Raw genomic sequence first — 12,737 nt, 5'->3', positions numbered from 1 at the left:
CGAAGAAGTTTTTATCGTAATAAGATTGCTACGAATAATTCCCCTAGTGGGTCGAGTAAGAGTTGACAGTCTTGGTACAGACACGCTCTCTATTTGGCCTTGTGTGCCCTGTATACCTGGGTGACTGTTAGGACGGCAGAGATCTGTGTAAGACCTTATCTCTGCTTCCTGGATCTCTGGTTCGTCAGGAACTAGCCTCGGTTAAGTGACGGTCTGTGTTCCTTGAAAGGAGGGCAGTACCCTCCCATGTGGGATGGATACCGTCTCTTTTCAACAGTCCAGGTTTCCCCCAGAAGGAGCTAAAGTTATCTATGAAGCCCACATTGTTATTGGCACACCACTTTGACAGCCATCGGTTGAGGTCCGAAATTCTGCTGAGCATTTCATCACCTCTTTTAATGGGTATGGGTCCAGAGAAAGTTACAGAGTCAGACATCTGTTGCGCGAACCTGCACACGGAGATAAAGTTTTGTATGGTGATCTCCGATTGACGCAATCGGACGTCATTAGTGCCAGTGTGGATAACTATTTTCGAGTATTTACGATTAGCTTTAGCCAGCACTTTCAAATTTGATTCGATGTCGTTAGCTCTGGCCCCAGATATCGATTTTACTATGGCCGATGGAGTCGCTAGCATCACGTTTCGTATAGTAGAAGCGCCAATGACCAGAGTAGCAGGTTTCTCGGTTTCTCTAGCTAGGGGGGAGAATCTATTAGAAACATGAATAGGTTGGTGGTTAGCAGTGGGCTTCCTTCGTTTGGATTTAGATCCAGGCGAAACAGGCCCAACGGGCTGCTTTCGCTTGGGTCTGGCTCCCCTAACAGTCACCCAAGAACTATCCCCTTGCTGCGAGGGGGCTGTCATGGTTGCGCTAACTGTGCAGTCGGCTGGTGCATCCACACAATTTACCAAAGGTTCTGCCACTAGCTGTTTGCTAATCTGATCCAGTGTGTGGATACGATTCTCTAGTTCACCTATCCTCGCCTCCAAGTTAGCTATTAGTCTGCATTTTTTACAAGTAGCATGTCCACTAAAGGAGGCTGAAGAGTTAGCTAGCATGTGACACGCCGGGCAACGGAGAGAATCGGAAATAGGAGAGGCAGGGGCAGCAGAGGACCCTGCCATCGTCCTTAAGATAGATTAGACAAGTGAATTATATTAGACAAGTGAATTGGCTACACGAGTGGTTAAGAGTGGAGTTTTTACGTAAATAAAACCTAGGTGTAGTCTAATTTAAGTGGATTACGTGGAAAGAAAACAGGAGCAAGCTAGCGTGAGAGCAGCCACTCTGACACTACAAACAGGAAATGACGCGATTCGCTTACCGTAATCCCTCGGAATAGAATTAAGTCCACAGACCTTTCCATCCATCCATCTCTGTTCTGTAATACCTACATCTTGAGATCTTCTGAGTTGTTAGATTTTTGTTTATTAAATCACAGTGTTTTGTAGACACTTTGATGTTTTGGATGTAAGTAAGTGCAGGGAATGTCCACCGATGAGCCCAATAATACACAGATATTCTCATAGGAGTAGGTCACACCCCAGCACTTTTTATCGGGAACACCTATAATCATACATCCCAACAAGAGCACCAAAAGCCATATTAATCAGATCTATGTACTGTGTAGTTTTATGCTGTGTATGTTAAGGCTTCCACCGAGTTATCTGACTTTGTCATATTAAAAACATACAAAGTTGTCAGATTAAATAAACCACTGAACAAATATGGAACAAAGCACAAATATAAAGTATTTACTAACTGAAAAGAGGTTCTAAGCCAATACACTGAAGGTGTTCTGCACTTACACTTTGCAGGGGAGCGTAGAGCTTCATAACCTTTCACAGCACAGGAGTAACTGGCCACTTCATAGACTAGTATGGAGGCTGTGGTTTTGTCTTGTAGAGTCTGTCCATTCTTGTACCAGACATACTGAAGGTCAGAGCCCAAGCTGCAGGAGGTGCTGCAGGTCACTTTAGTCTGATTCTCATCCCCTGCATCAACTTCCTTTACTTTCATATCTGATTATAGTAAAAATCAAAAGTTGAAATATAATGACTCACCAACATCAACAAAAATGATAGGTCTGATAAAATAGCATATAATGATTTTGAATTCCCATGCTGAGCAGTACCGGTAATAGTCACTGTAATCCCAGGAGTCTTTGTCATCAAGTTGTCATAGAGCGTCTTGAAGTGATAAACACCATTGTGATCATCTGTAAGTTTGTCTATGTTTAGGCAGCAGTCAGGATATTCAGAGTAGCTTTGTTCTTTGACTCTCTCTCTACTGTCTTTGTACCATTCTCCTCTTCTAAAGTACAGGATTGGGTGACCTTCAAATGTGCAGGGCAGGATCACTGATGCTCCTTTAAGACCACAGATTGTAGTGGTGGAGTATGTCACACTCTCACCACACTGCACAGCTAAAAGGGTCGATGGCAACAAAACACAAATTCAATACTAGTGACTCAAGTTACCATTTGGGAAATACAATTAAGATTGTAAAGGTATGTGTGAGAAATCTGAATTTTTTTTTATTTACACCCCTGTTACCTATAGCCATGGCCACACAGCTGAGCTATTCACACCCTGTGACATAACAACAAAAAGACGTTGCTCATGTGCACAAAAAACATTCAACATTCGTTTTTTCGTCAGCAGAAAGTGAAGAATTCTGAAAAGTTTCGGCACTAATATATGTTCAAATTAAGTTTTAGATTGAAAAGTTGTGTTTTATTATGACCGCCGTGCAGCGAAGCGGCGTTCATATAGGTTTAGTCAGATTTTTTTTTTTTTTTTTTCTTTTCTTTTTCGCATGTCCAAATTTCTGTCAATGATTCCCGGGACACTGAAAGACCGGGGTAGACGAAACTTGGTGGGCATGTAACCCCATATGGATAGCATGGAACCATCGTTTTTCGTTTTGATCTGTAGCCCCCCCGCTGGACTGCACCCCCCGAAAGGAGGGTAGGGCAGACACAGTTTTCTGTGAATATCTCGAGAACCGTAAGGTTTAGGAGGACCATTTTTTTTTTGTATGTTGATCTCAAGGGGCCATGTCAACCCATTCCATAACCACTCATTTCATGTATAGCGCCACCTAGTTAAACACAAAAAAGTAAAAATGAGGTGTTGTAATCGCAGGTATCTGTGACCTAACATAGTCAAAACTGCACGAAATTGAAAGTGTAGGATCATTATGACACCCTCCGAATGCATGCCAAGTTTTGTGTACTTTCGTTCATGGGGGGCCTTACAATAAAACAATTTATGTGTACATTTAGTGACGTACACCAACAAGGATTCCCGGGACACTGAAAGACCGGGGTACACAAAACTTGGTGGGCATGTACCCCCACATGGATAGCATGGAACTGTCATTTTTCGTTTTGATCTGTAGCCCCCCCGCTGGACTGGACCCCCCGAAAGGAGGGTAGGCCAGACACAGTTCTCTGTGAATATCTTGAGAACTGTAGGGCCTAGGATGACCATTTTTTCCGTATATTTGCCTCCAGGGGTCATGTTAGCCCAGTTCATGTGCACACATGTGCACAAACAGATACACACACACACACACACACATTCACAGTAATCATGACACATACTCACACAGTAGACATATGTACGCTTCCATGCACAGGCACATACGCAGGCACGCACACACACACACACACACACACACACACACACACACACTCACACACACACACACACCCACACACATAACATAAACATAACACAAACAATCAAGAATTTCTCATAATTATGAACACGCAAGATGGAGGTGGGGTTGTATAAAATGAATTTTACATGTGAAATCTATGAACTAATCATGTTTTGGTACTTGTTGTCTAGCAGATACCAGTGAGAATTGAGTGTGGATAATGCAATTTAGTGAGACAGTTAGAATCATATAGGCCTTTCAGCGTGATTTCTTTTTGTGGAAAAAATGTGCTGGACTGGGCGGCGGTCATATTTTGTACCGCTCTGCGGTACATCTAGTTTTAATAATCTTCGTTCAGTGAACACATACAACCGTCAGTTTGTTAATTTACCGAAATTTTGTGAATATGACGCTCAGGCCTATAAACTATAAGTTAAGTATATATATACTCTTTTGATCCCCTGAGGGAAATTTGGTCTCTGCATTTATCCCAATCCATGAATTAGTGAAACACACTCAGCACACAGTGAAGACACAGTGAGGTGAAGCACATACTAATCCCGGCTCAGTGAGCTGCCTGCAACAACAGCGGCGCTCAGGGAGCAGTGAGGGGTTAGGTGCCTAGGAGCCTTGCTCAAGGGCACTTCAGCCGTGCCTACTGGTCGGGGTTAGAAACGGCAACCCTCCGGTTACAAGTTCGAAGCGCTAACCAGTAGGCCACGGCTGCCCAAGTTTACTTCCATCTAGATGTGGAAGTAGATAGTGCAGTGGTCACAGAGACAGCTTATACATGGGAGACCGGGGTTCAGTTCCTGTATGATGCGATTTGGCAGAGTGAGAGCACACATGTACCAACGTCTCTGGAGAGAAGGCGCGCAATTTGAACAAGAAACGGAAGTTTTGATTGCAACAATTTGCTAGTTCATGCACCAGGGTGTAAATAGCATACTATGTACACCAGGGTACGAATAGCATCCACTTCTAACTATACATTGATGCAAACAGCATACCTTATTCAGAGTGCCTATTACACAGCTGAGCTATTCACACCCTGTGACGTCACAACAAAAACATGTTGGTCGTTTTTTTTTTTTTATTACATTGTGTGATCAATATGACAGAGTAAATGCACAGGGGAGCAAATAACATACACTGATATTTGTACCAGACGGGCTATTAATAGAACACATTGCTGTGTGCACCAGGGTACGAATAGCATTGATATTTGTACCAGATGGGGGTACGAATAGAATTTACTTCTAATTGCACCAGGGTACGAACAGAATACACTGCTAATTGTACCAGGGGTGCAAATAGCCTTACCCCAAAAAAATCACTAAGGAATCAAAGTAGTCGTTTATTCCACTTTACCTAGCAGATTTAGGTGAAGAAATGCCACCAACATGCATATGCCTTCAAAACACATTGTGTGCCTTTCCTGCATTAATGTAAAAAAACATACATTTAGTGCTCAGGTGATGTTGAACTGCAAAGATAGATAGATAGATAGATAGATAGATAGATAGATAGATAGATCAGTGTTTTTTAACCCTCATAGGGTGTTCGTTTTTTTGTTACACAGGAGGTGCTGCTGGGTCTGGTGGACCCATTGCATTTTAGGCCTTTTAATTCAACATAATCAAACTTTTTTTTTTTAAATACTTACTAGATGGTTACTTCATCCCAATTGCAAGTAATATAAACAACACATATGTTAAATGTGTTGCCTTTACCTTTGTTAAATCACAATTATGAATAGAAGTGCCACTCGTTTTTGTTTATTTTTGTATTAAAATGTAACAAAATAAGGAAATGCATCATAAAACAGGCATAACTGGAAAATAATCAACAATTGTACAAATGAAGCAAGTTTTATTTATTTGAATTTCATTAGAAATTGAACATACTCAATAACATCTGTCTGAACAACACATTGAAGCCATTGAACACAGCAATTTTATACCAGACTATACCACACATGAGGGGCAGAGTCTCACTGTGTGTGTATTGCATATGTATTTTTTGATAGGGGATGGCATGAAAAGGTAAAAAGAAGAATTGATGTCTTGTGCATGAGTTACATGCACAAGACATCGAGCATGTACAGTAGGTCCTGGTAGCATCCAAATCACATTGGCAGCCATGCAGGGGGGTTCATTTCTTGATCGATCAGGAAGACCATTCAATTCTACCATTTTTTGACATCCATATGTTGTCATTTGCAAGCTGCTGACAGTCGAGTCCAATGTCTGGCTGCTCAATGGCTGGTTCTATGGCTGGCTGCTCAACGGCTGGTCCTGCAGCTTGCTGCTCATCGGCTGGTCCTGGGGCTGGCTGCTGGCGGGCTGGTCCTGAGGTTCGCTTGCGTTTCAGAGCTGGCTGACAGGCTGGTCCTATGGCTGGCTGCTCACGGTCTGGTCTTGAGGCCTGTTTGCGTTTTGAAGCTGATTGACGAGCTGGTCCTGTGGCTTGCTGCTTATTGGCCGGTCCTGGGGCTGTGCTGGTGGGCTGGTCCTGAGGTTCGCTTGCGTTTCGATGTAGGCTGACGGGCTAGTCCTAAGGCTCACGGGTTGGTCCTGGGGCTGGCTGCTTGAGGGCTGGTCCTGGCTGCTCACAGGTTGGTCCTGGTCCTGGCTGCTTGCGGGCTGGTCCTGGCTGATCACAGGCTGGTCCTGGCTGCTTGCGGGCTGGTCTTGGCTGATCACGGGCTGGTCCTGGCTGCTTGTGGGCTGGTCCTGGTTCTGGCTGCTTGCAGGCTGCTTCTGGGCTGGTCCCGGCTGCTCACAGGCTGGTCCTGGCTGCTTGCGGGCTGGTCCTGGCTGCTCACGGGATGGTCCTGGGGCTAGCTGCTTGCACGGCTGGTCCTGGGACTGGCTGCTTGCACGGCTGGTCCTGGGGCTGGCTGCTTGTGGGCTGGTCCTGGCTGATCACGGGCTGGTCCTGGCTGCTCACGGGATGGTCCTGGGGCTAGCTGCTTGCACGGCTGGTCCTGGTCCTGGCTGCTTGCGGGCTGGTCCCGGCTGCTCACAGGCTGGTCCTGGCTGCTTGCGGGCTGGTCCTGGCTGCTCACTGGATGATCCTGGGGCTGGCTGCTTGCAGGCTTGTCCTGGCTGCTGAAGGGCTAGTCCTGAGGCTCTTTTACATTTCGGAGCTGGCTGATGCTTATCCTCCTCTTCAAACTCAGTGTCGGACTCTAATTTTTCAGAAATGTTATCCTCACTTTCTGAAACTATTTGCTCTGCATCACCATCAAAACCCTCTGACACACTGACACACACACACACACACAGGACCTATGATTTCCACACTTTAACTAGTTCCGGGTCCAGTGGACCCGAACATCCTGTGTGTAATATAAATGTGAAGGGGGGGTATGCAGGGGGGGTTCATTGAAAATGTTTTCTGATTTATGTTCCTCACAGAAAATGAGCCAAGGCCAATGAATCTTAGTTTTAAAAAATAATTATTTGTATCATTTTTATTAAGCTAAAAACTGAAAACGGGTCCCACAGACCCGAACACCTTATAAGGGTTAAGCACTGTGCCGGGGCACACTAGTGTGCCGTGAGAGATCATCAGGTGTGCCGCAGAAAATTACCCAAATGTCACTCACTGGTCCAGAAATGCAACTGTTGCATCAAAGAATTTATGACCACATGCTCTCATTGATTGTATGATTGCACTATTTGTGGTATGCAGGCATTGTACAACGGGGGCCCCATATCCAGTATTTACAGAATCATCACATATCCAGTTCATAACAATTAAATTAGATATAGTCACCTACAAATGAAATAGAGGGCGCTTGTTTTATTGAGCAGGTCTTGCATAGAAGCCATAATAAGGCCATATCTGTGTATTATTTGAAATTTTAGGCTATGGTATGTTTATTTTTTCTTCACACAGGATGTTAGTGTGCCGTGGGACATTTTATGTGTCAAAAGTGTGCCGTGGCACAAAAAAGGTTGAAAAACACTGAGATAGATAGATACTTTATTGATCCCCAAGGGGAAAGTCAAGCTCGTAGCAGTTAACCTAAATAAATGTATGCCAGTCAATAAAGTACACTTTATTAAGATCAGAAGCAACACCCAAGAGTGGATATCTTCAGTGGAAAACAAACTGAGTTTATCCGGCTGTTGGATCATAAAAGGTTGCATTTTTTTTTTAATTTTATGCAGGAAAGCAGTAATTTGATGACAAAAAATGAAGTGCATTGCAACTATATTGTACGGCACAGCAAAAATGCATTATTTTGGATATGAGCACTTCTTGGGCATCTATTTCGGCAGAAATGCGCGTGCGCAAGGCTTCACGACACCAATCTTGCTCTAGCTGTGAGATCACAACACATGACTTGCATGATGTCTTCACGATACACCACCTGATTGGCTCAATGTATTCAGAACACAACACATGATTGGCTCAATGTATTCACATGTCGACGTTTTGCCACGGAAGGGGTGTGATATGCGAGGATGCATATGGAGGATTTTTGAGTGCTGTCAAAGTCCTTTTAGGCAAGTCCCTCCACTTGGCGGCCATATTGCAACGCTTTTTGGGCACTCATCGGGCATCCTATTCGGCAGAAATGCGTGTGCGCAAGGCTTCACAACACCAATCTTGCTCCAGCGGCGAGTTCACAACACATGATTGGCACGATGTCTTCACAACACACCATATGATTGGCTCAGCTTATTCACATCACACCACATGATTGGCTCAATGTATTCACATGTCGGCGTTCTGCCGAGGAAGCCAGTAGGGGTTAAGTCATTGAGAGACCTCAGACCCATTAGACCAGCCTCAGACGAGTCCAGGAAGTGACGTCAATTCTGGAAATAAGTACATAATTTACTGTACTCTTTATGGAGAATACAGCGGGAAAAAAACTGTTTTCTTTTACAGTTCATGGAAAAAATAGTCACATTAGGTAGAAGCTTTTCAGCTGGGAGGAGCTCGTGACTCACGCATAGGGACTCACGGCAGATATTGCGCAAAATTTTGGTTTATTGCTATCGTTTAGATGTCCTTCCTATTCATTAACATGAACATGCCTGACTAAATAAATGACTATGATGTTTAATAAACCATTGTAGGCATACAAGTTATCATTATATCACATCAATTAAGTGTTTTCTGTAGGCTAGGCTACTGTGTGACATGCTTTACACTAGGCTACAGCATACAAATCAACAATAGGCTATCAACACGTTTGCAGTATCACTGTTGCAGAAATCACATACAAGAAGGCATCCTCTTGATTGTTTGTACATTTTCACACATTCCAACATAAGGAAGCAGCATGAGGAAACTTGTCATTTTTCTGCCTTATTTTCTAACTACTTTTACGAGTCTGCAGTATCACTGAGTACAGCCAGAGCCCAAGCTGTTATAGCTGTCTGGCGTCCCTTTGTTATGATGCACTTCCTGCGACGCGGTCATTCGTCTCTAAGGGCCCTATCATGACATTCTAAAGTGCATCGTCACTCGTCAAAAGTCTATTCAAATTTAGTAGGATGTCCAGTTCACATTGGGAGGGGTTTCGTTATCAAAAGTGGAGCGCATGGCGTAACAAGGTGTTCCTAGGTCTTTTACCTAGCGTTCATGGGCTCCGTAAAAACCTTTCTCCGAGTGAAAACATCATCATTCGGCATCATTCACGTCACTTAATGTGTGAGTCAGAGGTCGGAAACTGGGGCTAGATTTTGCTAACAGAGTTGCCCAGTTAGGGGCTCATCATCACTTTTGTCGTCACGTTGTAGTTCGTTTGTAGTCCATGTGGCCTTTCATGTCCAACAGTTTTAATGTGAACTTGGGAATTTGCCCTTTTTATCACTTGAAAGCTGCATATCTTTCTTTCACGAGCATCTTACACTATAGTTTAAGCAAATACAGTTGTTTGTTTAGGATTAGTGAGTGTATGTTTTAATCTTTGTTGTGGCATCCGTGTTTGTCACACATTCCGTTGGCAAAGCACATGAACACTTTCTGTCGGAAAAACAAACTAGCAATGGGGGCGGTCCTTGTCATTCCGAGGTGCTCTGAATCATGGAGGTATTATATATAACTGGAGAGAGTGACTAAGTCCAGCCCTCCATACAAATGAATGGTGGAGGCTAGGCTAGTAAATCCGGCCAATTCATAGTCAACGCCATCTTGAACACTGGGGTTCGGATCCAGCGCCAGTCGACTCTGACCATGCGCCAGTTACAAAGCTGGAAATGACGCATGGACCAACGTCGATTTTTATTGGATATTCTGTAAAAAGAGTGTCATCCTCCAGTAAGAGGGTGGCGATAATGCACATAAAGTCCTTGCCTCATAACAAGAAGAAGAAAAAGTTGCTCGGGAACGCGCATGGAGTCCGAGTGGAGTCGCCCTGAAGCGCAACTTAATTTCATTGGATAACACAGCGGCTCTAACTAGGAGCGGTCTGCTTGCTGTCCTGCTGCAAATATGCATTCGAACTTGACGTGAAATATCCGTAGTCGAACTATAAATAAACTATTCGGTTTTTAGTGCCAAGTGTAGCGCATTTTTACAGTCTATGATTAGTTTGTTTTTTATTTTATTGTTTGCCATCTCATAGCGGGTGCTCTAAACGTATTCTAGCGTTGGCCCATGACCAAATCAAGCCAATAATAGCCAGTAGCCACAATAATGACTGGAGCCAGAGCCCTCAATAGCCACCCTGTTTTGAAAATAATATTGAAGATAGTATTGAAGATAACGCACAAAACGGTCAGCCTGAGCGGACAATTACGTCCCCAACTCATCTAAAATGTGGAGTCTTTACTTTGAGTTGTACACCGCAGATGGTAAAGTAACGGTTAAAGAGAATATTGTCTGCGGACTCAGCAAAAAACAGTTTACTTACGCATCCACGACGTCCAATCTTTGCGCTCACCTGTGGAGTTACCATCCAAATGAAGCAGCGGTGTCAGAGGCACAGTAGACGGCCAGAGCATCGCCAGGCGTCCAACATCGTATGATTGCATTTCCGTAAATCCTAAATTATGTCCAGGGTCTGCTATTTACTTAGGCTGCAAAGCACAAGTATTTATTTGAGGTATGCTTATTCGAGGCAGACCTTTATTTCTTACATTGTACGTTATTGTGAGACATGCGTTTTGTTTGGAGCGGCATACCAGGCTATCAAACGCAGACGATTTTCGGCTTTGGTATGGGATTTAATTTACTTTTTGACTTTTATTATATAGTTAAATGTTGAGGCTGATGGGCATTTAAATATAGAGGGTATTTGATGATCACTGTCAGGGGCGCCTGCAGGAATGAATGCTATGGTACGCACACCCCCCAAATTTTGGTTTATTGCTATCGTTTAGATGTCCTTCCTATTCATTAACATGAACATGCCTGACTAAATAAATGACTATGATGTTTAATAAACCATTGTAGGCATACAAGTTATCATTATATCACATCAATTAAGTGTTTTCTGTAGGCTAGGCTACTGTGTGACATGCTTTACACTAGGCTACAGCATACAAATCAACAATAGGCTATCAACACGTTTGCAGTATCACTGTTGCAGAAATCACATACAAGAAGGCATCCTCTTGATTGTTTGTACATTTTCACACATTCCAACATAAGGAAGCAGCATGAGGAAACTTGTCATTTTTCTGCCTTATTTTCTAACTACTTTTACGAGTCTGCAGTATCACTGAGTACAGCCAGAGCCCAAGCTGTTATAGCTGTCTGGCGTCCCTTTGTTATGATGCACTTCCTGCGACGCGGTCATTCGTCTCTAAGGGCCCTATCATGACATTCTAAAGTGCATCGTCACTCGTCAAAAGTCTATTCAAATTTAGTAGGATGTCCAGTTCACATTGGGAGGGGTTTCGTTATCAAAAGTGGAGCGCATGGCGTAACAAGGTGTTCCTAGGTCTTTTACCTAGCGTTCATGGGCTTCGTAAAAACCTTTCTCCGAGTGAAAACATCATCATTCGGCATCATTCACGTCACTTAATGTGTGAGTCAGAGGTCGGAAACTGGGGCTAGATTTTGCTAACAGAGTTGCCCAGTTAGGGGCTCATCATCACTTTTGTCGTCACGTTGTAGTTCGTTTGTAGTCCATGTGGCCTTTCATGTCCAACAGTTTTAATGTGAACTTGGGAATTTGCCCTTTTTATCACTTGAAAGCTGCATATCTTTCTTTCACGAGCATCTTACACTATAGTTTAAGCAAATACAGTTGTTTGTTTAGGATTAGTGAGTGTATGTTTTAATCTTTGTTGTGGCATCCGTGTTTGTCACACATTCCGTTGGCAAAGCACATGAACACTTTCTGTCGGAAAAACAAACTAGCAATGGGGGCGGTCCTTGTCATTCCGAGGTGCTCTGAATCATGGAGGTATTATATATAACTGGAGAGAGTGACTAAGTCCAGCCCTCCATACAAATGAATGGTGGAGGCTAGGCTAGTAAATCCGGCCAATTCATAGTCAACGCCATCTTGAACACTGGGGTTCGGATCCAGCGCCAGTCGACTCTGACCATGCGCCAGTTACAAAGCTGGAAATGACGCATGGACCAACGTCGATTTTTATTGGATATTCTGTAAAAAGAGTGTCATCCTCCAGTAAGAGGGTGGCGATAATGCACATAAAGTCCTTGCCTCATAACAAGAAGAAGAAAAAGTTGCTCGGGAACGCGCATGGAGTCCGAGTGGAGTCGCCCTGAAGCGCAACTTAATTTCATTGGATAACACAGCGGCTCTAACTAGGAGCGGTCTGCTTGCTGTCCTGCTGCAAATATGCATTCGAACTTGACGTGAAATATCCGTAGTCGAACTATAAATAAACTATTCGGTTTTTAGTGCCAAGTGTAGCGCATTTTTACAGTCTATGATTAGTTTGTTTTTTATTTTATTGTTTGCCATCTCATAGCGGGTGCTCTAAACGTATTCTAGCGTTGGCCCATGACCAAATCAAGCCAATAATAGCCAGTAGCCACAATAATGACTGGAGCCAGAGCCCTCAATAGCCACCCTGTTTTGAAAATAATATTGAAGATAGTATTGAAGATAACGCACAAAACGGT

At 43.6% G+C, this 12,737-nt stretch overlaps 2 protein-coding genes across 2 annotated transcripts in view; both read right to left on the bottom strand.

Moving 5' to 3' along the window:
- Positions 1-67: 67 nt before the first annotated feature.
- On the bottom strand, positions 68-925 carry LOC143130572 (uncharacterized). The gene has a single exon (XM_076289996.1). It carries the CDS (start codon positions 863-865, stop codon positions 185-187), a length of 681 nt encoding a protein of 226 aa, XP_076146111.1. The 5' UTR covers positions 866-925; the 3' UTR covers positions 68-184.
- Positions 926-1,163: 238 nt separating this feature from the next.
- LOC143130550 (galactosylgalactosylxylosylprotein 3-beta-glucuronosyltransferase 2-like) overlaps positions 1,164-12,737 on the bottom strand; it is a 101,969-nt gene continuing 90,395 nt past the window's right edge. The window contains exons 5-7 of the transcript XR_012987997.1: positions 2,137-2,427; positions 1,811-2,023; positions 1,164-1,568 (exon numbers count right to left, since the gene is read on the bottom strand). The gene's annotated coding sequence lies outside the window, so the exon portion shown is untranslated. The remainder of the gene's footprint in view (positions 1,569-1,810; positions 2,024-2,136; positions 2,428-12,737) is intronic.

This window comes from Alosa pseudoharengus, unplaced genomic scaffold, assembly GCF_046254945.1.
Source record: "Alosa pseudoharengus isolate Yale_2024_CS ecotype anadromous, Long Island Sound unplaced genomic scaffold, YU_APseudo_1.1 YU_APseudo_1.1_scf_1, whole genome shotgun sequence".
NCBI lineage: Eukaryota > Metazoa > Chordata > Actinopteri > Clupeiformes > Clupeidae > Alosa > Alosa pseudoharengus.
The sequence above is the reverse complement of the archived record's forward strand: the minus strand, read 5'-3'. Positions and strand labels throughout refer to the sequence as shown.

Coding starts and splice junctions, on each gene's coding strand:
- LOC143130572 (XM_076289996.1), bottom strand. CDS start 865: ATGACAGCCCCCTCGCAGCAAGGGGATAGTTCTTGGGTGACTGTTAGG.